At 37.5% G+C, this 24283-nt stretch overlaps 2 protein-coding genes and 1 long non-coding RNA gene across 3 annotated transcripts; all 3 read right to left on the bottom strand.

Moving 5' to 3' along the window:
- On the bottom strand, positions 17582-18469 carry LOC109233039. The gene is made up of 2 exons (XR_002069025.1): positions 18394-18469; positions 17582-17835 (listed from the first exon to the last, which is right to left on the bottom strand). It is a non-coding gene; the product is annotated as an uncharacterized LOC109233039 (long non-coding RNA).
- LOC109233038 (B3 domain-containing protein REM10-like) lies at positions 18625-21309 on the bottom strand. Its single transcript, XM_019398777.1, has 5 exons — positions 21008-21309; positions 20281-20581; positions 19837-20072; positions 18974-19675; positions 18625-18853 (listed from the first exon to the last, which is right to left on the bottom strand). Exons 1-4 carry the CDS (start codon positions 21203-21205, stop codon positions 19373-19375), a joined length of 1038 nt encoding a protein of 345 aa, XP_019254322.1. The 5' UTR covers positions 21206-21309; the 3' UTR covers positions 18625-18853; positions 18974-19372.
- Positions 22009-24283, bottom strand: LOC109233037 (B3 domain-containing protein REM17-like). The gene is made up of 6 exons (XM_019398776.1): positions 23916-24283; positions 23552-23780; positions 23333-23407; positions 23095-23219; positions 22601-22832; positions 22009-22342 (listed from the first exon to the last, which is right to left on the bottom strand). The coding sequence occupies exons 1-6, from the start codon at positions 24024-24026 to the stop codon at positions 22299-22301; spliced, it is 816 nt and encodes a 271-aa protein (XP_019254321.1). The 5' UTR covers positions 24027-24283; the 3' UTR covers positions 22009-22298.

Raw genomic sequence — 24283 nt, 5'->3', positions numbered from 1 at the left:
CCCCCCCCCCCCCCCCCCCCCCCCATTTTGAAATTTGATTGTGTTCTGCTATCATACGGGTTTGATGTGTGAACCCCCTTTGGTATCCGGCTTGTGCATATTTCATAAATTTGGACTTCTTACCGGGAGAAATTCAAAAATAGCCAGATTTACCACCGGTCGTTGAAAAATAGCCAAGTTTCAAAAGTCATCGAAATTTAGCCACTTTAAATCTGAGCGAAAACACTGTTCAAAATCCGGAAAATACGCCCGCAAATTTTACGGGAGTTCCAGCATAAGTATGCTTGAACTCCCGTAAATTTTACGGGAGTTCCAGGATAACTATGCTGGAACTCCCGCAAATTTTACGGGAGTTCAAGCATAATTATGCTGGAACTCCCACAAATTTTACGGGAGTTCCAGCAAGTATAATTGTTCAGTATAATATACTGGAGTTTGGAGCACTGGTGCTCCAGTCTCCCGCAAATTTTACAGGAGTTAGCAAAATATACCGGTCCAGCATAATATGTTGGAGTTCGTACACAAATGCACCAGAACTCCCGTATATTATACTGGACCGGTCCCTGTTGGAGTAAAATAGTGGCTATTTTTCATTGACTTGATAAACGTTGGCTATTTTTCATTGACCAGTGTGAAAACTGGCTATACCATGATATTTTAACCTTCTTACCTGAGCTCGAATGGAATTTGGCGAGGAGTCCATAACCTTGCAGCCTGGCAATTTATTGGGCCATTAGGCCTCATGTTAGGCCAAGCCCAGGTGCTGAAACAAAAATAGAGTGGACTTTACTCAATCTCACCCCCTTTAGATTCTCAATTGAATTCAGCCATGGTTTTTAAAAGTGGATGCGATTTCTTTAGCCTTATTTAATTAGCGGATCATTGTAGCTGAGTTGAGGTTTGGTACCGAACAAAATTAGATATCCAGTGGCGCTTGCTCAATTAATCTTATTTATCCTTAGAAATTCGAGGCGTGCTATTTAGCAAATTTTTCATGGCCCTCGCAAAGTTAAAAACGCGTAGTTGCTTTAGGCGCGTTATTTTAATAATTTACCTTCCTAAACTCGGGTGCACATTTATGTGACCCAAATCCAAATCTCAACAATGTTATATAAAATATGTCGAGAATCGCGGGTGCATTTATGTGACGTGGTTCGAGACGTATTTTAAATAACGTTGTAATTTTCCTTAAAAATAATTAAATAAAGCGGTTAAAGTTAAAATTGAACTATAGGCTAAAACATGTAATAAAATCAGATAATAGGCCAATTATGATAGTTTAAGCGACCGTGCTAGAACCACGGAATCCGGGGGTGCCTAACACCTTCCCTCGGGTTAACAGAATTCCTTATTCAGAATTTCTGGTTCGCAGACTTCAAAAGGAAAGTCGAAATTTCCTCGATTTGGGATTTAAAATAAACCGGTGACTTGGGACACCAAATAAACTATCCCAAGTGGCGACTCTGATAAATAAATAATTACATTTCGAATAATGTCACTTAAATTGGAAAAACTCCCTTATATACTATCCTCCGGGGTGGTGTGTAAAAAAGAAGGAGTGACAATACAATCACTTCTTTCAAGTTTTTCCTCTCAAGCAAATAGCAAGCAAAAAGTTAAGGAAAGGATGAAGAGAAAATTGACTTTCCATAGCACTAAAAAAGTACTTGGAAAGGGCAATAAGGTTTCTTCTCCCATTGAAATTCAATCGGGAGAAGTGAAATTATTAGATGAAACTCCACATGCAATCTATGAATCGGCTTCCAAAAGAGATGATAATGCTAGATTGCGAAATTACGATGTCAATTCGAGCATCCAAAAAGGATGATGGCATAAAAGTTAGTAGGAAAAAATACGGTATGGTAAAAACTAGGGTTCCGGGTCTAAAAACCAAAATGTTGGTGACAACAATGGCGGAAAGAAGCTTTCAGTATCGTTAGAATTCAAGCATACCACAATATTTTAAATAGGAGTACAATATTCAAATCAAGCATCCCACAATATTCTAATAAAGAATACGATATTCGAACCAAGCATACCACAATAACTTAAATTGGTATACAATATTCAAATCAAACATATCGCAATATTCTAATTTGGAATATAATATTCAAACCTGTGATGACCCAAAAGGTCATCACTTGTTTATAAATTTAATTCTGTGTTTCCGAGGCCTTGAAAACCTCTTTTAGCCTCGCCTCGATTTGCGTGCGCAGTCCGAGCGCGTAGCCGGAAAGCTTAAATATGAAAATCTGTGAAAAATGATAAAATTTGGTTATAAAATGAGTTATCTTGACTTCGGTCAACGTTTTGGGTAAACAGACCCGGACCCGTAATTTGACGATCCCGCATGGTCCGTAGGAAAACATGGGACTTGGGCGTATGCCCGGAATCGAATTTCGAGGTCCAAGCCCGAGAAATGAATTTTTGAAAGAAATAGTTTTCTGAAATTGTTTAAGGAAATTGGAAATGAAATTTGATTAGAACATGTTAGTATCGGGCCCGTATTTTGGTTCCGGCGCCCGGTACAGGTCTTATATATGATTTAAGATGTTTCTGTGAAATTTGGTGAAAAACGGACGTCGTTTGACGTGATTCGGACCTAAATTGCCAAAGTTGATGTTTTATGAAGTTTGAGAAAAATCCTTTGATTTTGAGGTTTAATTCGTTGTTATTGAGGTTATTTTGGCGATTTGATCGCACGGATAAGTTCGTATGATGTTGTTGAGTTAGTACGTATGTTTGGTTAGGAGCATCGAGGGCTCGGGTGTGTTTCGGATGTGTTTCGGGAAGTTTTGGACTTAAGAAATGTTGCAGATTTTGCTGTTCAGTGCACAGGGAAATTGTTCTTCGCGTTCGCGTGGTCCCACTCGCGAACGCGTAAGGCAAAATTCCCAAGNCGCCGCGGGCCTATATGCAAGTTTCCCCTTGGAGTCTATCTAGATCATTCATTATCTGCTTCACAAATGTCATGACTGATGCAAAAAGGTGGTACGGGTCATGTTCTCGCACATCTGGCATTTCCGGGTAATAGAATGAGCAACGGTTAAGATTCTTTCTCGGATTCTTCCTTTCTCTTGAAGCAACCGCCCTATCTGCTGGGCCCTAGCCTCCAAAGTCTGTTCAAACGCCTGGCTTTGTTCTCGAAGTTGCTGCAAATCCATTTCTAGCTGTGCTAATGCCCTATAACAGTGTTCTCTCTCGACTTTGAAATCCTTTGCCTGTTTAATCATTCGGTTTTCTGCGACAGTGGCCTTTTCCTTTAATCTTGCGACCTTATTGCCATATTCTTCTTTTAACTGCTTAACCATGCGAGCCCGTTCTTCTGCATTTTTAGCCAATTGCCTCCGGACCCCAACTAATTCCTTTTCTGCTTTGTCGAGGTCAAAACTGTAATCATTCACCTTTTGCCTTAGATTTGCTATAAGCTTTGTATCTTTGGCACTTCTGACAGGGTTGTCGGCCTCTAGCTTCATCTTTTGTATTTGGGCTCGTAAAACTTCGTTCTCCTTGGCCAACTGTTTTCTCTCCCCTTCGTCAGCCGCGGCTTGCAAGCTATTTTCAAATCGGAGGTCTTGGACCTGTTTTTCCAACGCTCCTATGCGGGCCCTGTACTCGTTTTCTTTAGCTAACCAATCCCATTGTTCTTGTGATGAATCAACAAATTCCTGGATGTGAGGTCTTTTGGCCGGTCTTCCGAATGCAACGTCCCTTATATACCAAGCTTGATAATCAGGTGACACCTCTCCTTTGGCTCGATCCCGGACACAAGTGTTTGCCGCCAAATATTGACATTCGCTCCAGACTTGGCGGACCACAGCTTCAGGAAACTGGCCATCGGGGCCAATCTCAACCACTTGCAAACTAAGATCATCATCCTTGGGTACTATCTGGCATCTCCCCAGTTGCCTCAACACTCGATACGGTGCGTAAGGCTGAATGCTTCTAAGCCCCATTAGAAGAAAATGTGGTCGGGCTGCCGGCATATATACGACTTCATCAACGGGTAACCATCCCAGCGTCCACTCTATCTGGGTAGCCGTGAGGGACCGAAAATATGTTGTCCATCCCGTGACTCCTTCCGGCAATTTGGCTCCTTTAGTCCTTGTGTAAAATTCTTCTATGCATGTTTTTTCTGGAGACTCGTAGCTCAAGAACTGAGGGCGATGACACAGATGCTCAATCATCCACATTTGTAATAATAAGTTGCACCCCTCGAAGAAAGCTTCCCCGGCTTTACAAGCTATAAGAGCACGGAAGATGTCGGCCAATATCATAGGTGCAAGTGTACTTTTGGCTTGAGTGATTAATGTACTGACAACCCCAGCTATTTTTATATCAATGTTCCCATCCTTCCTTGGAAATATTAAAAGCCCCAAGAAAGCCACCATAAAAGTGAAACATCGATGCTCCTCCCACTTCTGGCGGTTTCCTTTGCTACATATCTTACTTTCTGGGTTGTTAAACCCCCCGATATGACCGTAGCGATGATATATGAAGCTTAGAGTACAAAAGCCATTTGCCAGGTCTGGGTTATGGACGGCCCTGACTATTTTCAAGGAGTCTAAAAACTTGTGTACAGCTACAACTCTGGGAGCAACCAAGTATTTGTGCCTCAACGGGACCTCATCCTTTCCAATGTAACCAGCTATTTCCTCCAACGTCGGGGTAAGCTCAAAATCCGAAAAATGGAACACATTATGTGCTGGGTCCCAACATGTAACCAGTGCTCTAATAATATCTCCCCGAGGCGCAATATCAAGCAGACCGGTAAGCCCTTTCAAATGTTTCTTGACCGCATCTTGCCCTTCTTTGCCCAAATCATTCCACCATAAACGTAACTCCAAAGGGATTTTGTGCATGATTGAAAAGGGTTCATTTTGAGTCGTGCTCATCCTGCACATTTATTAAGGTGATTTAATAACTTATTTGACCTAAAAAGAAAAACAAATAACACTATTTTTGTTCAAATTTCCAGTTTCAAAACAAACGGCCGGTTCTGGCAGTTACGGCCTTTCAGCACTTCGGGGAGAAGACTTTGAAGCTGTACCCGTTGACCGTTGGGAAATGACTCAAGATGGCCGTTTTGCACAAACAGCCTTCCGGCGCCCGTTTGGGGACATTCGGCTATTTTGGCAAAACGGCATCACCTGATTTATAACAAAAACAAAAATAAAATTGACATTTTTGGCCATTTTTGCAAAGGGGAGGTTGGACCCGATGAGGGTTGCCTACGTATCTCACATCCGGTGAGAATCAAACCTGCGTAGTTCGGGCGACTAAATCTAATTATTTTGAAAATATCCCTAATTTGAAAAATAACTGTTTTTTTTGGTTTTTGTTGGCGAAATCACTTTTCTGAAATCAAGATTCTTTTTATATTTTCTTTTTAGTGGCAAATAAAACGAACTAATTTGAAAATAAAACTCTCTTTGTTTTTCTTTTCCACTAGCAAACAAAACAACTACTTCTCTTCTTTTTCTTTCATTTTCTAAAAAAAATCCAGCAGCATTTCGGCACTACTTGGCCATTTGTTTTTTCTAGTATAGGTAATTAACTCTCCACACTTCTATTTCTCTTTTCTCTCTCTTGTTTTCAATATTGCCCAGATATTCAAAGTCGGTCAGCATGCGAGTCCAAAACAGATAAATGCACAAGTAGGATGCATCAGGATGGTCCATTATTCCGGGTACACTTGTCCTAGACGGACCCAACCCCTGTGTGAGTCCCCTAAGTCAAAATGCACGTGATGCAGATAAGTGCTCCTACTAGGGATCCGACATGAAGTCAAGTTCTTCTAGGTTCAAAACCTGGATATGTGTTCTAGACTGTGTACCCGAGCGGACAACTCGAGTCGAGGAGGGGGCTACGTACCGGGAACCAAAAGGCCATCCGGCTTAGTAACTTGTCCGGCCTCTTTCTTATTTCAGGGTATTGACATTAACAGAATAGGGAGTCTCAACCAGTAAGCACATCCCCGGAGGTGAGAAGAGAAAGGTTTCGGCACAGTTTATATACAATTCAGATAATATCAAAGCAGTAAAAAAGCAACATTTTGCACATTTAGCATGAAACATGTAGGAAAATCAGATAAAGCCAAATACAACAATTATTCTAAGCTCGAATTCTGAACCCTGAACAAAAGTTCTGGGTTCTAATCCCCAGCAGAGTCGCCAGAGCTGTCACACCTCCTTTTTATCTACTACACCCCGGAAGGGTATAATAAAGGGAGTTATTTCCAACTTGAAGTGACAATCGGAACGGGATTTATTAATATTCAGAGTCGCCATTTGGGAGATTAATGGTGTCCCAAGTCACCTGTTGAATCCCGATCCGAGGAAATTATGACTCTGTTAACAGTCAGCGAACCAGAAATCCGAGTAAGGAATTCTGTTAACCCGGGAGAAGGTGTTAGGCATTCCCGGGTTCCGTGGTTCTAGCACGGTCGCTCAACTGTCATATTTGGCTTACTTGTTTGATTTTAGTACATGTTTTAATCTATGTGCCTTTAACTTTGAACGCTTTTATTCTTATTAATTTAGAGAGTTGCAACATCGTGAAAATGCGCCTCAAACCACGTCGCACCAGTGCACCCGTGAGTGTTAACACATTTCAACTTCGTTGAGATTTGGATTTGGGTCACATAAATGTGCACCCGAATTTAGGAAGGTAATTTTATTAAAATCGTGTGCCTAAAGAGACTATTGCGTTATTATCTTTGGGGAAGGCTGTGGAATTCACTAACAACCCATCCCGCAGTCTAGGTATTTTAGTATAAACATTTATCGAGGGCCCCGCAATTTTACATTGTATCCGGTGAGGCTCGTCCCGTTTTATTATTTAAAAGGGTAAACCTAAAGTAACTACAATTTTCTATTCGATTTGTTAATAATAAAAGAAAAGGTCCTAATTAATTTATTATTGGATCAAAGCACACCAAATGATAATTCTGCGATAAGGCCAACCACAGGGCTCCGAGATAGCCCGACAGAGGAGAATTGTACCCAAGTCTACACCAAAATTTGGCCAATTACAGACTTTGGCCCAGGCCCAAACGAACATTGAAATCTGATCCTAGCCTGGGCCACTCGCTTAAATCACTAAGGCCCAAAGCAACAAAACAAGGCTGTTGAGCCTTGAGTTCACCGGCAATACTTGTACCAAACAGAATTACGATTTAAACTTACTGCGATTACAATTGTTTCACAATGGTGTGGCTGGAATCCAATTTTATATTCAACGTGTTTAGGCTATCTAACTACTACAGATAACCATGGATTTCCACAAATTGACGGAGCCAAATTACACTTATGTTGAGGTCATAACCCAGGGATACAGTACACATGAAAAAACGCCTAATTTCGAATTCAACTTATTAGGGCCCACACTAACGTTAAACACTGACATGGCCCCCATTCTGATTTCAGCTCTGGCTTCAAGTTTAATAAACAGTCATTACATGAATTCAAGCTACACTACACTAGCAGCACAAGCTAAACCAAACTAAAACTACTAACTGCAGAATTCACATGCTCATAGGAGTACACTGAGCTAGTTCGACTGGCCACAAATTTAAAACAGTCCCAAACAATTCAGCCAAAGAGTCTACTTATACAGTCCAGGGTTTACACACGTACAAAATTGAATTGACACTATGCTGTGCACTTAAATCTAATGCCTATTTAACTATCAATACACCATAGTCCAGGCAGCATAATTCAAGATCAAACAGGTGAATATTTGCATTCCATTTCAAGCTTAAAGTTACAGCAGAACGGGTTCAAATGTGTACCTGGTAATTGCAAATAAGAAAAAGAAAAGATCAGTAGCAGTGACAGTTTGCAACAGCAGCCCAGGAAGAAGTTGAAATCCAGTAATAACTCAATCAACACAGCAAGTTCAGGAACATGTTTGAAACTCCAGCAATGAACCAAAACACTAACAATTTCAAGCACCAGTGCAGTCCAAAGCCAAATCGATTACTCAGACTCAGTTTACAGCAATTCAAATAGACCTCAACAACTCTCTTGGCAGCTACTTTCACATATAGAACAGTATACTCGAAAACCAGCTTATTTCTGATCCCAATGCTGAGATCAGTATTGTTTTGAAGGAATTTTATGATTTTTAGAAACTCTGTTTTATGCCTTTTGGAAGGGGTTTAGAGGACTGCCCAAAAACTTCTTTCTCAAGGCAAATGAATGCCTATTTATAGGTGAACTTAAGGTCCAATTTCAGATTTTCCTTTTACCCCTTAGTCCCTATTCTAATTTCAGTGTTTGCCCTTTATTTTCTGACTTGTTACACAAGCAACTACCTTAAGTTTATTAGAACCTACACTATAGTCCATCCTAGAAGGTTCTATACTTGTTACAATCCCTATTCTATCCTTACCCCCCTTCAAAAATTACCAAATCTGATAAAAGTACCCTTTTCCCATGCCTAAACTACCCTTTGAACCTCCTGAAATTACTAGCCTACGTTAACTACACTAACCTTTCTAACTAACCCTGGTCCAAATAACTATTTCTGCAAATTAACCAGCCCACCAATCCAATCGCAAATCCTAAATTCAAATAACTACTGATTTTCGGATTAACAACTACTAATAACAAGTCAAAGTCAAACAGTGCCCAAATAGTATCGATCAAAACTGTAAGCAAACAGATTCGACACACACAACTAATAGAACAAACTTAACCATACATGAAGCCTGGAGAAGATTTAAGCAACTCAAAACTTAAACTAAATCCTAAACATGATCAATCCTAATTCTAAAGAACTCAGTCACAACTAAATTGACAAACGACCCAATTCTCACTATTGATTAAAAGACAATGAAGAATAACAAATAAGAAACAGGCTAACCTATTTGAACACTGGTTCAACCGAAAAAATGAGGAGAAATAAACTCAAGCCCTAAATTGATTGATCAAGAGGAAATATCAGTCAAGAAGAAGAGACTAACGAAGAAGAACAAGGAAAACTTACTTAGTTTGAGCACTCGACTGACTATGGGGTGAACTCTGACCGGCCATTTGTTTGAATCCTCCGGGATTCTTGACACGTAACATCCCTAATCGTGTGTTTTCAAAAGAACACACATGATTAGGGAAATTACGGTCCAAAATCCCCAAGATTTTCTGAGCTAGGGTTCTGCCAGTCTAAGATCTAAAATTCGAGAAACTCTGGCAATATTCGAAAGATTTTGGCTAGGGATTAATGATGAGGGAGGGATGAGGGACATTTGGTACGAATTTGGGCCAGTTTGGGTGAGTTTGCGACTTGGCCGGGAACTTCGATGGAATATTCGACGAGATTGGCTATGATTCGAGGGGAGCTGAGGGCATGGTTGGACAGGGGAAGACGAGGGGAGTCAGTGGTGTATTTTTGGTGGTCATCGGAGCATCGCCGCCGGCGGTGGCGATTTCCGGCCGGCGGCGCTAGGGCGGAGGACGGCGGAGGAAGGCGGGGTTAAGGTTTGTACGAGGAGGATGGGAATTGTCGCTGAGTTTTGTATAAAAGTTATTACAGTTTTATTATATTTTGAGAGTCAATCGTGGCCACTGGATCTGGGGAGATGGATGGTCGTGATTAAACGACGTCAAAACGACGTCGTGTTGATCATGAGGCACTTGGACCGGGCAGGGCATTTTGGGCCTGACGTGGGAATTTGTCTGGGCTAACTGATTTTGGCCCAGATTTGGTCTCCAATTAGGACCATTTTTAATTTTTCCTTTTCCCCTCTTCTTTTTTTTTGGTATTTTTGTACTTATTTTTCTGATTTTATAAAATGCTAAAACAAAGCGAAGACCTAATTACACTATTTAACTCCTAAAATTACTTGCAACTCTATTTAAAAACAAATGCAATGATTAGTAATGCAATGATTAGTAATGCAATGAACTATTTTCTTGCAATTTTCTTTATATTTTATTCTAAAACTAATTAATACTAAAATTGTGAAATTAAATTCCTAAATGCCAATGCATATTTTTTGGTATTTTCGTATGGATTAAAATGCACAAATAAAAATGCAACAATTACCAAAGAATGCCACAAAATTCACAAAAAATTATAAAATACTAGAAAAAAAATTGTTTTGTTTGAAATTTTGGGAATTACTGCTTAGGGCAAAAATCACGTGCTCACACTCGAAGATAAGTACAGACGTCTACGTACCGATCTGCAAGACTATACTAAACCTGCTCATAACTCGTGAGACCAATGTAACCTAGGCTCTGATACCAACTTGTCATGACCCAAATCTTTATCTGTCGTGATGGCGCCTATCGATGGTACTAGGCAAGATGACATTTTATAAACACTTCCAACATTTCATAAAAGATAAATCAAAAGCTCATAAATAAAGCAGAGTTTCCGAAAATAGAGTTTAGTCTCAAAACACAAGTGCGGAAAATAGCCCCAACATCGGGGTGTCACTAAGTCATGAGCATCTGAACATAACCGGTCCGAAAATAACATGCCTATCATAGACTGGAATCCAAATACAACAAAAGGAGAGATAAAGAAGAAGAAAGCAAGGCTGCGAACGCCGGGCAACTACCTCGCTATCTCCAATAATCAGCTACGAGAACGATCAACACCCTCCGCGTCCAGAAACTCCTGGATCTGCACATGAAGTGCAAGGTATAGCATGAGTTCAAGCAACTCAGTAAGTAACAATAATAAATAAGGAACTGAAAGATAGTGACGAGCTACACAGATATATTGTATTTTCAGTAGTCTCAGCAAGGAAAACAGACATGCTTCCCAAATCCGGTAAATCAAGTCAAGTCAGTTTGTTTAAGTCAATTTCAAGTAAAACCGAATAAAATATCTTTCAGAATTTTTCAAAGCAATGATATGTGGCAACTGTGTGTATCAATAATGAAATCATATACAGCCTCTCAGGGCAATCATCACTCAGTTCTCCCATTCACTCCAACCTCACAATCACTCATTCCTCACAGTCACTTATTCATCACGATCACTCAGCACTCGACACTCGCGCTCAGTAGGTACCTGTGCTCACTGGTGGTGTGTACAGACTCCGGAGGGGTTCCTATAGCCCAAGCGCTATATCAAGCCAATCATGGCACAAATCAATGAAACATGCTGCGGCGTGCAGCCCGATCCCATAGATATCTTCACAATCAGGCCCTTGGCCTCACTCAGTCATCAATCTCTCCAGTCTCTCGGGCTCTCAGAAATCAGGAAAATCAGCCCAACTAGCAATAACATGATGTATCAATAAGGATAACAGAGACTAAGATATGATATGCAAAGTAAAAACTGCGACTGAGTACAAATAGCATTTAGCAGGCAATTCAAAATGTAACGCAACCTCTATAGGTTCCAAAAGTACCAACATATAGCCTAAACATGGTTTCTAACATGATTTACAGTCAAGTTTCTATAACACATAGAGAGCATATAGCTAACAACAAGTTATTCAGTTCCACAGGATGGACCAAGTCACAATCCCCTCGGTGCACACCCACACGCCCATCACCTAGCATGTGCGTCACCTCCAAAATAATCACATGACACAAAAATTCGGGTTTTTATACCCTTAGGACCAGATTTATAACTATTACTTACCTCTATCCGAGCAAAACTCTACTCCAAAATGCCTTTGCCTCACGAGTCGGCCTCCAAATGCCCCGAATCTAACCACAAACAGTAAAACACAATCAATACGGGCTAAAAGAATCAATTCCACAAGAAAAATACGAGATTATAGCTCAAAATCTGAAATCGACTCAAAACTGGCTCCCGGGCCCACGTCTCGAAATCCTACAAAAGTCACATAACCCAAAATTCCATTCACTCACGAGTCTAACCATATCAAATTTACCAAAATCCAACACTATTTGGTCATCCAAATCCCCAAGATTCACTCTCCAAATCCCTAGCCCAAAACCCCCAAATTTCACTTCAAAAACTCACCAAATAGGTGTAAAATCGATGGGGAAACATCATTCTTGAAGAAAAATGAACAGAAGGAGCTTACCTTAGTAATCCCTTCAAAAACCCTCTCTAAAATCTCCAAAGTCCGAGCTCAAAGTGATGAAATGATGAAACATCTCGAAGTCTCGTATTTATAGTTTCTGCCCAGGCCTTTCGCACCTGTGGCCATATTTCCGCACCTGCGGAACCGCTCCTGCGCTAAAATATCCGCATCTGCGGAAATCACTCAAGTGCCTAGCTACCGCACCTGGCTCCTTATTCGCTCATGCGGAAGCGCTTCTGTGCAACAATCCCGCTTCTACGACCTCGCATGTACGGAAAGACCTCGCACCTGCGACCACTACCAAGCCCCATCTCTTTCGCTTCTGCGGGCACCTTCCCACTTCTGCGGGCTTGCACCTGCGGTTCCCATTCCGCAGGTGCGATTACACCAGAAGGGAACAAACTTCAGCAAATCTTCAAACATCAAACTTGGTCTATTAATTACCCGAAATCGACCCTAGGCGCCGGGACCTCAACCAAACATACCAACAAATCTTGTAACCCAATACGAACTTAGTCCAAATCCTCAAATCACCTCAACCAACATCAAAAACATGGATTATACACGGATTCAAGCCTAATGAACCTCGAAATTTCCAAATTCTACAAACGACGTCGAAACCTATCAAATCACGTCCGATTGACCTCAAATTTTGCACACAAGTCATAAATGATACCACCAACCTACTCCAACTTCCGGAAATCCAATCCGACCCCGATATCAAAAAGTCCACTCCCGATCAAGCTTTCCAAAATTTCAACTTTCTCCAATTCAAGCCTAATTCCACTACGAACCTCCAAATTACAATCTGGACGCGCTCCTAAGTCCAAAATCACCTAAAGGAGCTAACAGAACCATCATAATTTAAATTCGAGATCGTTTACACATAAGTCAACATCCGGTCAATTTTTCCAACTTAAGCTTTCAACTAGGAGACTAAGTGTCTCAATTCATTTTGAAATCACTCCGGATCCGAACCAACTAACCCAATAAATCATAACACAGTTGCAGAACAAAAAAGGAACAGAAAATGGGGGAACGAGGCTACAACTCTCGAAACGAGCGGTCGGGTCATTACATAAGGGATCATCTGTTAGAGCTTAAAAATCTCCCATATTCAACCAAAATCTCAAAACTGTAGAGATTATTTATCCACTAATCTCTCTTCGATTACGAACCCAAAAGTTCCTCCCTTTTCGTTCTTTTTCTCAAAATTGTAGGGATCATGTGAAGGTTTCTTTATTATTCCTTTTTTAAAACAAGGCATTTGAAAGTCTCATGGAGTTGGGAATTTTTTGATATTGATGCACAACTGACCAATATCTTATGTATTTTTATTGTGTACTAAAATATATTTGATGTCTATCTTATGTATTTTTATAGTGTATCAAGTTATTTATTTGATGTATATTTATGATTTGAGCATATATACCCTAAATATATATAGTGTATTTTTTATAACCTAGGATCTAGGATTCGGTATGTTTACCTTATATAATACTCCTACGTGTTTTAAATTATATTTATTCCAATTTAAATATGTATAAAATGTATACGCAGGGTATAATCAAGACTGATAAAATATATACTCAAAGCAATTTTCACCGTAAAACATACAAAAAAGTGACAAAATTATTCCAGTATTATTACATGTATCATACTTGCAAATTATGTGTAAGATATATATGTTAAATTCCAACAATTTTAAATTATGTTGATTAGTATACAATTATTGGTATATTCATGGTATGTGTAAGATATAAAATATTTGTACTAGAATATACCATAAATGTCTTTTCTAATAAAATACGTGTGCATATATCCAGTATATATATTTAATATATTTGTAAAATATTAAATATTTTTACTACATTATCATTTAGCTTCACTCATAATGTAGTTGACAAATGTGGTTGTACTGAATTATGTAGTGTACTTGGTGTTGGTTTATATGTTTATCGCATGTTAATTGTAAGCAATAATGTGAATGACAATAAAAATGAAAAGGTTTCTATCTTCCTCATTCTAGATGCTATTGCTTCATTAAAAAGATTTATGCGAGTCTCTCGTTAAAGTTGTAGTAATGTATCTCCCTAATTGCCGATCAATTCAGCCTCCATTGCCCTACGCGCAAAGGCGGAGCCAGGTTTATAAGCTTATGGGTTCGGGTTCCTAATCTTTTTAAAGTTATCAGGTTCTAAATTAATAACTTTTACATATTTAATGAAAATTATAAGACGAATACATGATTGGAACTAAAGCTACTGGGTTCAGCCGAACCCGTAGCCGATACTGAGGCTCCGCTTCTGCCTATGCGCCAAGGCCGTAAATAGGGGTGTACAAATGAAACCGTACCAACCCGATAATCCGAGTCAAACCGAGAAAAAAAATCAACTATTGTTTGGTTTGATTTGGTTTGGTGTTGGAAAAAAAATCCGACCATATTGGTTTGGTTTGGTTTTAACTAAAAAGAGTCAAACTGAAACCAAACCAACCCGACATTATATGTATAGAAGTTTGAAATATATGTAATACATTTATTGTGGTGTAGTTTATAAGTATTTCTTAAGCTTTTTCATAGTCTTTTAACGTATTATTTAAGCTTGGGCTTATAATTTTTGGATGCTCCAATAAGTTTTATAGTCCATAAAGGTTATTAACTCAAATAAATCCTAAATCAAAATCAGATCAATACTAATGCTAATAAAATATTCAATTCAATTGTACTATGAATGAAAATAGTGTTGGATATTTACTTTTTAGTTTTTCCTTGGTTTAGATAAAATGTATAACTTATTTTTCTTTTAGTGTTTAGTCATGTAAATAATAGTACTTATTAGCTATAACTTTAAATTATGTTTGTTTTCATTATGGCTTATTAATAATATTTATTTTATGCAATTTTATTATCTTTATTGTTGAATATTTTACTACAATGCCATGACTCATCTCATATTTATGTTATTTTATTGAAAAACACCTTATATAGTTCTGTCTTACTAGGATTAAAGAAATATTTGGAGCACAAATGTTACGTTTTGTGCTATGGAGACTTTATAAAAAAAAATCGAAAATCCGAGAAAAATCGAGATTAAAAAATCCGACTTTCATTGATTTGGTTTGGTATTTAGATTTAATAACTGGTACAATTGGTTTGGTTTGGTAATTAGAAAATCCGAAACCAACCCCACCGTAAAAATTGCACGGGGCGCCCTCTTTGGTTGCCTCCATTTAACCTATACCAATTTTTTTTTAAAAGTTTTAACTTGCACCCACTTTTTAAACAACTTGAGCCCTCTTTCTCCTCTTCCTTCTCCTCCTTCGTTTTCTTCTTCTTCTTTTTCTTTCTTTTGCTGTTGGTGCTGCTATGAAACTTCAGTTCATAGGTTACACTCTTCACCTGAGCTTGATGATTTAGTTTCAGTCCAAATTTGAAAGTTTATATATAACTATAGATTAGAATTTAAATGTGGTTTTTAACTATATATTAGATTATATTACTTGAAATCATATGAAGTCCATTCATATCTTATGGTTTTATGGGGAAATCCTCACAAACATGTGATGAGTTTTCAGAGTACTTCACGATTTTGTCCTCATATTCAACTTATGGTAAGATTGTTGAAATATCTTGAGAGCATGGGTTGTGCAGCGAAAACGTGCTGAAGTTCAGTAAATATAGAACAAAACTTCAGCTAAAACACGCTGAAGTTCAGCAAATAGAGAATAAAACTTCAGCTACTAGAATGCTTAAGTTCAGCAACTACAAACAAAAACTTCAGTAAATAGAGAACAAAACTTCAGCTACTAGAATGCGTAAGTTCAGCAATTACAAACAAAAACTTCAGCCAACACTTGGTTCAGCAATTTACTACTTCAGGCCCGTCTACTAGAATGCTGAAGTTTGCGGGGCGATGTGCACAAATAGCCACTAACAGCTCCTATCTTTATTTTAAAGCCAGTGTTTTAAATATCTTTAGTCTTTAGCCATTGGTTTAATAAACTTTAACTGCCCGGACGAAAATACCCTTCTGCTCATGTCCTTAACTTCAGGACTTCAGGACTACAAGTCCTTAACTTTTGAACTTGAAACTCTAAGTTCAGGACTTCAAGACTACATGTCCTTAACTTTTAAACCTGTAACTCTAAGTTCAGGACTACATGTCCTTAACTTTTGAACTTGGAACTCTAAGTTCAGGACTTCAAGGCTACATGTCCTTAACTTTTGAACTTGGAACTCAAACTTCAAGATCAAGCGTCCTTAACTTTTGAACTTGTAACTGTAAGTTAAGTACTGCTTGTCCTTAACTTTTGAACGTGTAACTGTAAGTTAAGGACTGTCTGTCCTTAACTTTTGGACTTGGAAATCAAAGTTAAGGACATTGTCCTTAACTTTTGAACTTGTAACTGTAAGTTAAGGACTGCTTGTCCTTAACTTTTGAACGTGTAACTGTAAGTTAAGGACTGTCTGTCCTTAACTTTTGAACTTAGAAATCAAAGTTAAGGACCTATTGTCCTTAACTTTTGAACTTATAACTGTAAGTTAAGGACTGCCAGTCTTTAACTTTTGGGCTTCTTAGCCTAAGTTCAAGACCTATTGTCCTTAACTTTTAATTTATTTTAACACAAAATAAATTAAATGGAAACACACAATAAGGATAATAACGTACAATATTCAATAAGGTAGAATGATGCTATAAAGTAATTCCATAAATATGTACCTCCAAGAGATCATCCTAATTCCAAACTCAGATTTATTTTATTATGAGCTAGCTTGGTTAGCTTCTTTTCGACAATGTATGATTACAATTAATATTATATTGAAACATTAGCCTTTTGATCCATATAACAGTCTTTTCCATCTTCTAATGTACTTTATAATTCCCAGCAATTGTGTTAATTAGCAGTAGCATAAAATTTGTTTATGTAATTAATAAGCTCATGACGAAAAGTTAACAGCAGGAGACCTATTTGAAACCTCAACAGATGGCGGCACAGTTCTCCCTAACACATGAAAGAGATAGAAGAAAGGGTAACACAGTCTTTTCATATTAATTTTAATAGCCTAGTGGCTACTATTGCTAAGCATTAAAAATGCTGGATAAAAAGTAAATACCACTTTAAATAGTGGCTACCCCATGCCATTTCTACAAGTTTGCGTGATTGCCTTTGTTATTTCAGGCCCGTATGCCTGAAGTTACGCGAAAAGTGAGTACGTTTGCAATTTTTTTGCAAAGCAGGTATAAATTAAAACGTGACCCAAAAAGCATGTATAGATGCAAATCCCTCAACCCCACCTATGGACACCCCTAGCCGTAGATGCTAACATCTCTGATACAATCCCTCTTCAACGTTGTAGAGTCGGCTTTCAAATTGCCAGTCAAAATTCATATGAAGAGAGAGATATATAGAAAAAATACAATTATTTACATGAATCTGCAATTAAGCCCTACATGAACGATCAGAAATAAGTAGTCCACTATTTCTGAGATAAAAACTAAAGAGAGTAACATTAATCCAGATATAATATTATAATAATCTATGAATAACTGCACGTAATTCACGTTCAATATAATCTTTTAAGTGGATTTCTTAAGTAGAAAAGTGTCTTCAAGGAAGCAAAAGACAATGCCATTATCTTCAGCAGAAGCACAATATAGCTCGACAAGAGAAGTAGCTTGTGAAGCAGAAGGGCTTAGAAGACTTCTTAAGAATCTACGTACATTTCGAGCAAAAGGAGGCTCAAATAACTATCAACTGTGACGACATGTTCACAATTGTATATTGAGCTTCGCCATCATTTCATCCATTCCTGAGACCTTCATTAAAAGATATACATGTAAAAGAAAAGAAAGAAGAAGGATTAGAGTCAGAGAAACGAAAAGAAAAAACTAAGAAGAAGAAGGATTAGAGTCAACAACAACGAATCCAGTAGTTTCCCACGAGTGGGGTCTGGGGAGGATAAGATGTATGCAGCCTTTACCCCTACCTCTGGAAGGGTAGAGAGGTTGTTTCCGATAGACAAGGATTAGAGTCAGAGAAACGAAAAGAAAAGACTAAGTTATTGGATACCAGGGGCGAAGCCACCTTTGTATAAGGGCGGTCAACTGACCACCCTTCACCGAAATATTTGTATAAGGGCGGTCAACTGACCACCCTTCACCTTTGTCAGAACTTTTTTTTGTAGTTCTTTCAAGTCTGAACACCCTTGGAAATATTTCTGGTTTCGCCACTGTTGGATATTGACGCTACAAGAAATAAGACTTTTTGTTGCGACTAAAGTAACCACAGAAACTACAGTAAGTCGTAAAGGTCGCCACTGAAAGTCCAATTTCTTGTAGTAAGAATCAAGGTTAGTATGTTCTTATTATCCTGACCTTGAGTGGAAACTCTTTTAGCATCCGAATTAGGCTTCCTTTCTTCAGGCTGAAGTGGTGCATTTGCTCTCAAATCTAGTTTTTAAATTGAAAAAAAGTCAAAACTGAAACTGTAGATGAATTTAAATCCAAAAACAGAACATTAAGTTGAAGTAAAAGAAGCAGATAAATGGTGTAAAAGTGATGAAATAAGTATAACATAAGGTTTTAAGATGTGAAACTTGCCATAAAATTTCAATATAGGTTTCTCTCCCTTGGCAAATATCTCAAACATTATGCAATCTCCTTCCTTTAAGAAATTAGCAGCGCAAAATTTACGCCATTCCCCTCCAATGAAAGTGCTGCCAGCAGAGGAGGATTACAGCCTAAATTCCCATAACCTTTGCTCATAATCTCTTATCACTATCGTACATTGCCTGTTGCTGAGGCCATTTTCTCTTGCAAATAGTTTTGGAACATGCTGAAACACAGTTTATAACCAGTAGCGCGTAAATTGTTCATATTTATGAGTTCATCTTTTTTTTTTCCTTTTTTTTTTCTTAAGTGTAACAATGAAAGTAGAATTTAGCTTTAAGCTTACCATCCTACACTTTGAAATATGATGAGGTTTGACAGTAGAAATGAAATGAGGCATGTCCTTAGCCGCTTCTACATCGAAGACAACCTTGTGCGATGACATGATGTTGGGCTCTGGTTTTTCTGTAGCATTTGCTAATTACATAAAAAGTCATGTCAAATATTTGGAAAAAGTACTTCATTAACAAAAGAATATATCAACAGTCTGTGGCTTACGCAGGATTTTACATAAGCAATGTCATAATTTGAAGAAATGGACAAATGAATAAATCACTATAATGATAAGCAGTGTCATTTTCTATACCTACCCCAATATTTTCATTTTTCTTATAAATATGTAGTGAAAAGTTTCGATCAACCGGTGTCTAGTGACACCATATGGTATAAGGTGCATATGCCCTTGTCAATAGTATAACACGATATGAGAAAACTTGCCTTGAAATAACTTATGCTTTGGAGTTTCTGCATCAGTAACAACATGAAATTTCCATACAGATGTCTCTTCATCAGTAACAACTTCAAACACAATACGATCTCCCTCCTTTAACCGATTATCAGCAATGAATTTACGCCAACCATCTCCAATACAGACTCGATTTTTGCAATCAGAACTTAGCTTTAAATTCCATAACCTTTGTCTTTCATCTCTTATAATCAACTCGCACTCCTTGTTGGAGAGACCATTTGCAAACGGTTGAGGAAGGTACTGACAAAGTGTATTACCATTTGAACACATCATTAAAACTTTTCATATTCTTCAGATTTTCACTTAAACAAGGATAAAAATAAGCAAAATAGTACACATACTTCCTTTAGCCTGAAGATTCTTGAAGAGTTTAGGTGAAATTAATGAGTTCTAAGACTTACCAAGTAACCATATGTTAGGCAATATGGTTTAATAGTGCATACAAAATGAGAATGATCAATATGCTTGTCAGTAGCAGCTTCCGCATGTGAACAATCCTGGTCTGACGACTCGATTCTTGTATTTGGTATTTCTATTACATTGTTGGTATTTCTTGAATGGCTTAAATGGCGCGACACGGACATTGAGGATTCATGTAGTTGATCGCCACTTGAGATTGAGGCGTAGTTATTTGTATCTTCATGAAATTAAACATGACAACTAATATTATGGGCAAAATGGAGAAAGATTGATTAAATCTATCTTGATTTTATAAATCAACAAGTATTTTGGAACAAACATTTTTAGCAACCTTGACAACTAATATGGGATGGAGGCAGTATTAAATAAGCATCAACCATCAAATCTTAAAAAAGAAAGAAAGTTGAGAACCTAAAGAACTTCACCTTCAAATTCTTCAAGATTCTTGGAAGTCTCTTCAACAGTAGTGTGGACTTTTTCTTGCAAATATTCTTTGACACTTCCACTTGATTCAAATATGGTAACCTTAAACTCCATGTTTCCTTCATGTCTGAAAATCAACACATCTCCTAACTGCAAATCATGTTGTTGTGCAAATTCAGCCCAACCAGCTTCGAATCGACGGCCGTTCACCTTCACCAGCCACTTCTTACCAGCCCTTCTTATTATTGCATGTTCAATATGTTCATGTCCCTTTAAATACTTCAAGAAACCAGTAGGAATTTTCTGCAGTAGATATATACAACAAATATGTATTAATCAAATAAAAGAATATTCATTTAGCATATTATGCTTTGATCTTTAGTATGTTTCTTTTCTGTAAGTGGATGCAGCTTAGTTCTCAGGTTTCCACCTAAAACTAATTTTTGACACGTAAAGTAAACATATATCTCAAAAATTACTAACATTTCAACAAAGATTAGTACATTTTGAACTCATAATTTTATAAGAACTAAAGAGTTTACTAGTACTACAACAACAACAACAACAACCCAGTAAAATCCCACAAGTGGGTTCTGGGGAGAATACCTTACCTCTACTAGTAAGAATTTAAAAGTCAAACCTATCAAATTTAAATTATGAATCCGAATATGTCAATATTATACATATACCAGAAAATAGAAAGATGAAAATATTTAAAGTATAACTTACAAGTCCATCTCTGAACCCGGGCAGAATAGGTTTGAAAAACTGAGGATTCTTTGGAGGAATTTTCATTGCTGTAATTACTGAAGAGAAAAGATATCTTTTTCTTTGGTTGTTTTTCATTAGATATAAATGAAAGAACTGAGGGGGGGAAATATCGAAAGTTACAAAAGGAATGAAAAACAGCGGGCTTTTAATTTTCATGTCAGGGGATCGGAATCTGTAATACCAATTCTACGTAAATATTTATGATTCAAGAAAGAAACAGAGTAGGTTTATTTATATTGAAATTGAACAAATGTTAGCTGGATAAGGAAATACTTTTTTTTCATAAAGCTGTTAAAAAATGGAGCTCATTTATTAATGAAATCTTCCCGTTTTTCAAAATTGTATGCTAGACTGTAATCTGTAGTACTACTTTAAAAATCAAAAGCACTTTATTAAATACTTATGTAACTTTTTAATTCTAAAGGATCCATTCGGTAGTGTATAAGATTAGTGTTGAATATGGTGAATAAGTAATATTATGATTAATTATGCTGAAATTATTTTTTATGGACTATTTGGTTTGATGTATTAAAGATTTTGAAAAGGTAGTCCTAGTTTTATGCATGCTTATCCATGTATTAAAAATTATAACATTGCTAATGTCATGTATTGCTATGACAAAAATGTTCGTATTTTCAACAAAAGAAAATGTTTTTTATTTTTAACCAACCACAACTATTTGGTGGGAAATTTACTTTATGCATAATACAATATACCCAGGTTCCTAAAAATCTATTTGGTTCATGAAATATAGTCCGATATTAAAATATTTATCCAAGCTACATGTGATTAGGAGGTCATGGTTTTGAGTTGTGAAAATAGCTTCTTACAGAAATGCAAGGTAAGGTTGTGTACAATAGACCCTTGTGGTCCGATCGTTCCCCGGACCCCGCGCATAGCGAGAGCTTAGTGCACCGGACTGCCCTTTTAGATTCACATCTTAACAAGGTAAAAAAATATACCCTTGTCCAACCAGGTCCAAGAAATCCTTGCTTTTTGGTTCACACATGGATACACCATAATCACTTCTCAAATCTCAATCTTCTGGTGTCATGATATAAACAAAAAAGGGGGACTTAATCTTTAGTATTAGTAATGCTAACAGCATACAAAAGCAAGTTTTGCTTTTGAAAACACAAAAAATCAAAGTACATTAATTTTCTTGAGATTTGGCAACATGTACTAGATAGAAAAACATCTTCAGTGCTCTTTTTTTCCCTTGCCCATCACCAACTGCTTCATTACCTTGTCAAATGCTTCTCTCATTCTTGCCATCCTTTTCTGAATATTTACCTGCAAAATTTCTTTTAGCATAACTCTTTGCTATGAATATAAATTTAGCAGACTTAATCACTACATAATAAAAGGGCAGTCCGATACACTAAGCTCCTGCTATGCACGGGGTCCGGGGAAGGACCGGACCACAAAGGTCTATTGTATGCAGCCTACAAAGGTCTATTCTAATAGCCCGAGGGACAAAGAAGAAAAAGAAAAGCATGTATAACACGAAGGAAGATCATAAAAACAAAGTGAGGTAACCAAAATACTCACAATGGAAGTGCGCTATAGGTATTGTTCCGTTGTTGATGAGTTCAAACTTAAAAGTATCTCCTACTTGGACATCATTTGCTTTCACGAATTTTGTCCATCCCCTGGTAATCGCAACGTGATGTCCTGTTGGTCCGAGCTGCACCGACCATGATCGCTGTTTCTCATCTGTGAGAATCATCTCACAACGTCTATTCATCAAGCCATTTGATTTTGCAAAATCCAATGGAAGATACTGCTCAAATTTTATCCCAATGTATAGATCAATATGGCATTATCACAACAGCAACAACAAAAAAAAGAACTAGGCAGAATACATAGACAGCCCCTTAAACTTGGCCATATTTTTGAGGTGGCCAATAGGTCATGAGCTGAGTTGAAGTGCCGAAGTAAAAAATATGGCCAAGTTTATGGGGCTGTCTATGTATTTCGCCACGAAACTACTACTAAAGATCTTAACTATTAAGGGCAACTAAAGTTAACTTAAAATCACTTACCAAAAATGTTCTGTTGATGGAATAAGGTCTAATAGTAGAAATAAATTGAGGGTTAGCATTAGCAGATGTTGAAGCAGGGATTCGTGCTTTTGTAGCAGGCATACCTGAGGTATCAATACCGAGGCCTGTTCTTCATTTCAAAAGAATACATGAAAAAAGAAACCAAAGAGGCATTAGAATCAAAGAAAAGATGAAGGTCCTTGATACAGAAACAAGACTTTGTTCATAAAAACCAGACCTTGAGTGGAATATCTATTAGCATCCAAATCAGGATTCTTTGCTTCGGTCTGAAGTGATGCATTTGCTCTCAAATCTAGTTTTTAAATTGAAAAAAGTCAAAACTGAAACTGATGATGAATTTAAATCCAAAAATAGAACACTAAGTTGAAGTAAAGAAATAGATAAATAGTGGAAAAGTGGATGAAATATAACAGAAGGGCTAAGATGTGAAACTTGCCATAAAATTTCAGTATAGGTTTCTCTGCCTTGGCAAATATCTCAAACATAACGCGATCTCCTTCCTTTAAGAAATTAGCAGCGCAAAATTCACGCCATCCCCCTCCAATGAAAGTGCTGCCTCCACAGGAATACAGCCTAAATTCCCATGACCTTTGCTCATCTCTTATCACTATTGTACATTTCCTGTTGCAGAGGCCGTTTTTGCATGCAAATAGTTTCGGAACATGCTGGAACAGTTTATAACCAGTTGCACGTAATAGTTCATATTTCTACTTCACACTTTCGAATTATTAACGAAAAAAAATCCTTATAGCGAAATGTGTTCATCTTACAATGAGAGTAGAATTTAGTTTTCAACTTACCATCAAAGACCTTGAAATCCAATGGGGTTTGACAGCAGAAATTAAATGAGGGCGACCCAGAGGCACGTCCTTAGACGCTTCTGCATCAGGGAAAACCTTGTGTGATGACATGATGTTGGGCTCTGGTTTTTCTGTAGCATTTGCTAATTACATAAAAAGTCATGTCAAATATTTGGAAAAAGTAGTTCATGAACAAAAGAACATATCAATAGTATAACATCATATGAGGAAACTTGCATTGAAACTTCTGCCTTGGAGTTTCTGCATCAGTAACAACATGAAATTTCCATACAGGTATTTCTCCATCAATAACTGTTAGTAGACTGTATTTGTAAAATAATTCTGGAAATATAAATGAATATAAACAG

The sequence above is a fragment of the Nicotiana attenuata genome, chromosome 10, assembly GCF_001879085.1.
Source record: "Nicotiana attenuata strain UT chromosome 10, NIATTr2, whole genome shotgun sequence".
Classification (NCBI taxonomy): domain Eukaryota; kingdom Viridiplantae; phylum Streptophyta; class Magnoliopsida; order Solanales; family Solanaceae; genus Nicotiana; species Nicotiana attenuata.
This window is presented reverse-complemented; position numbering and strand designations above follow the sequence as displayed.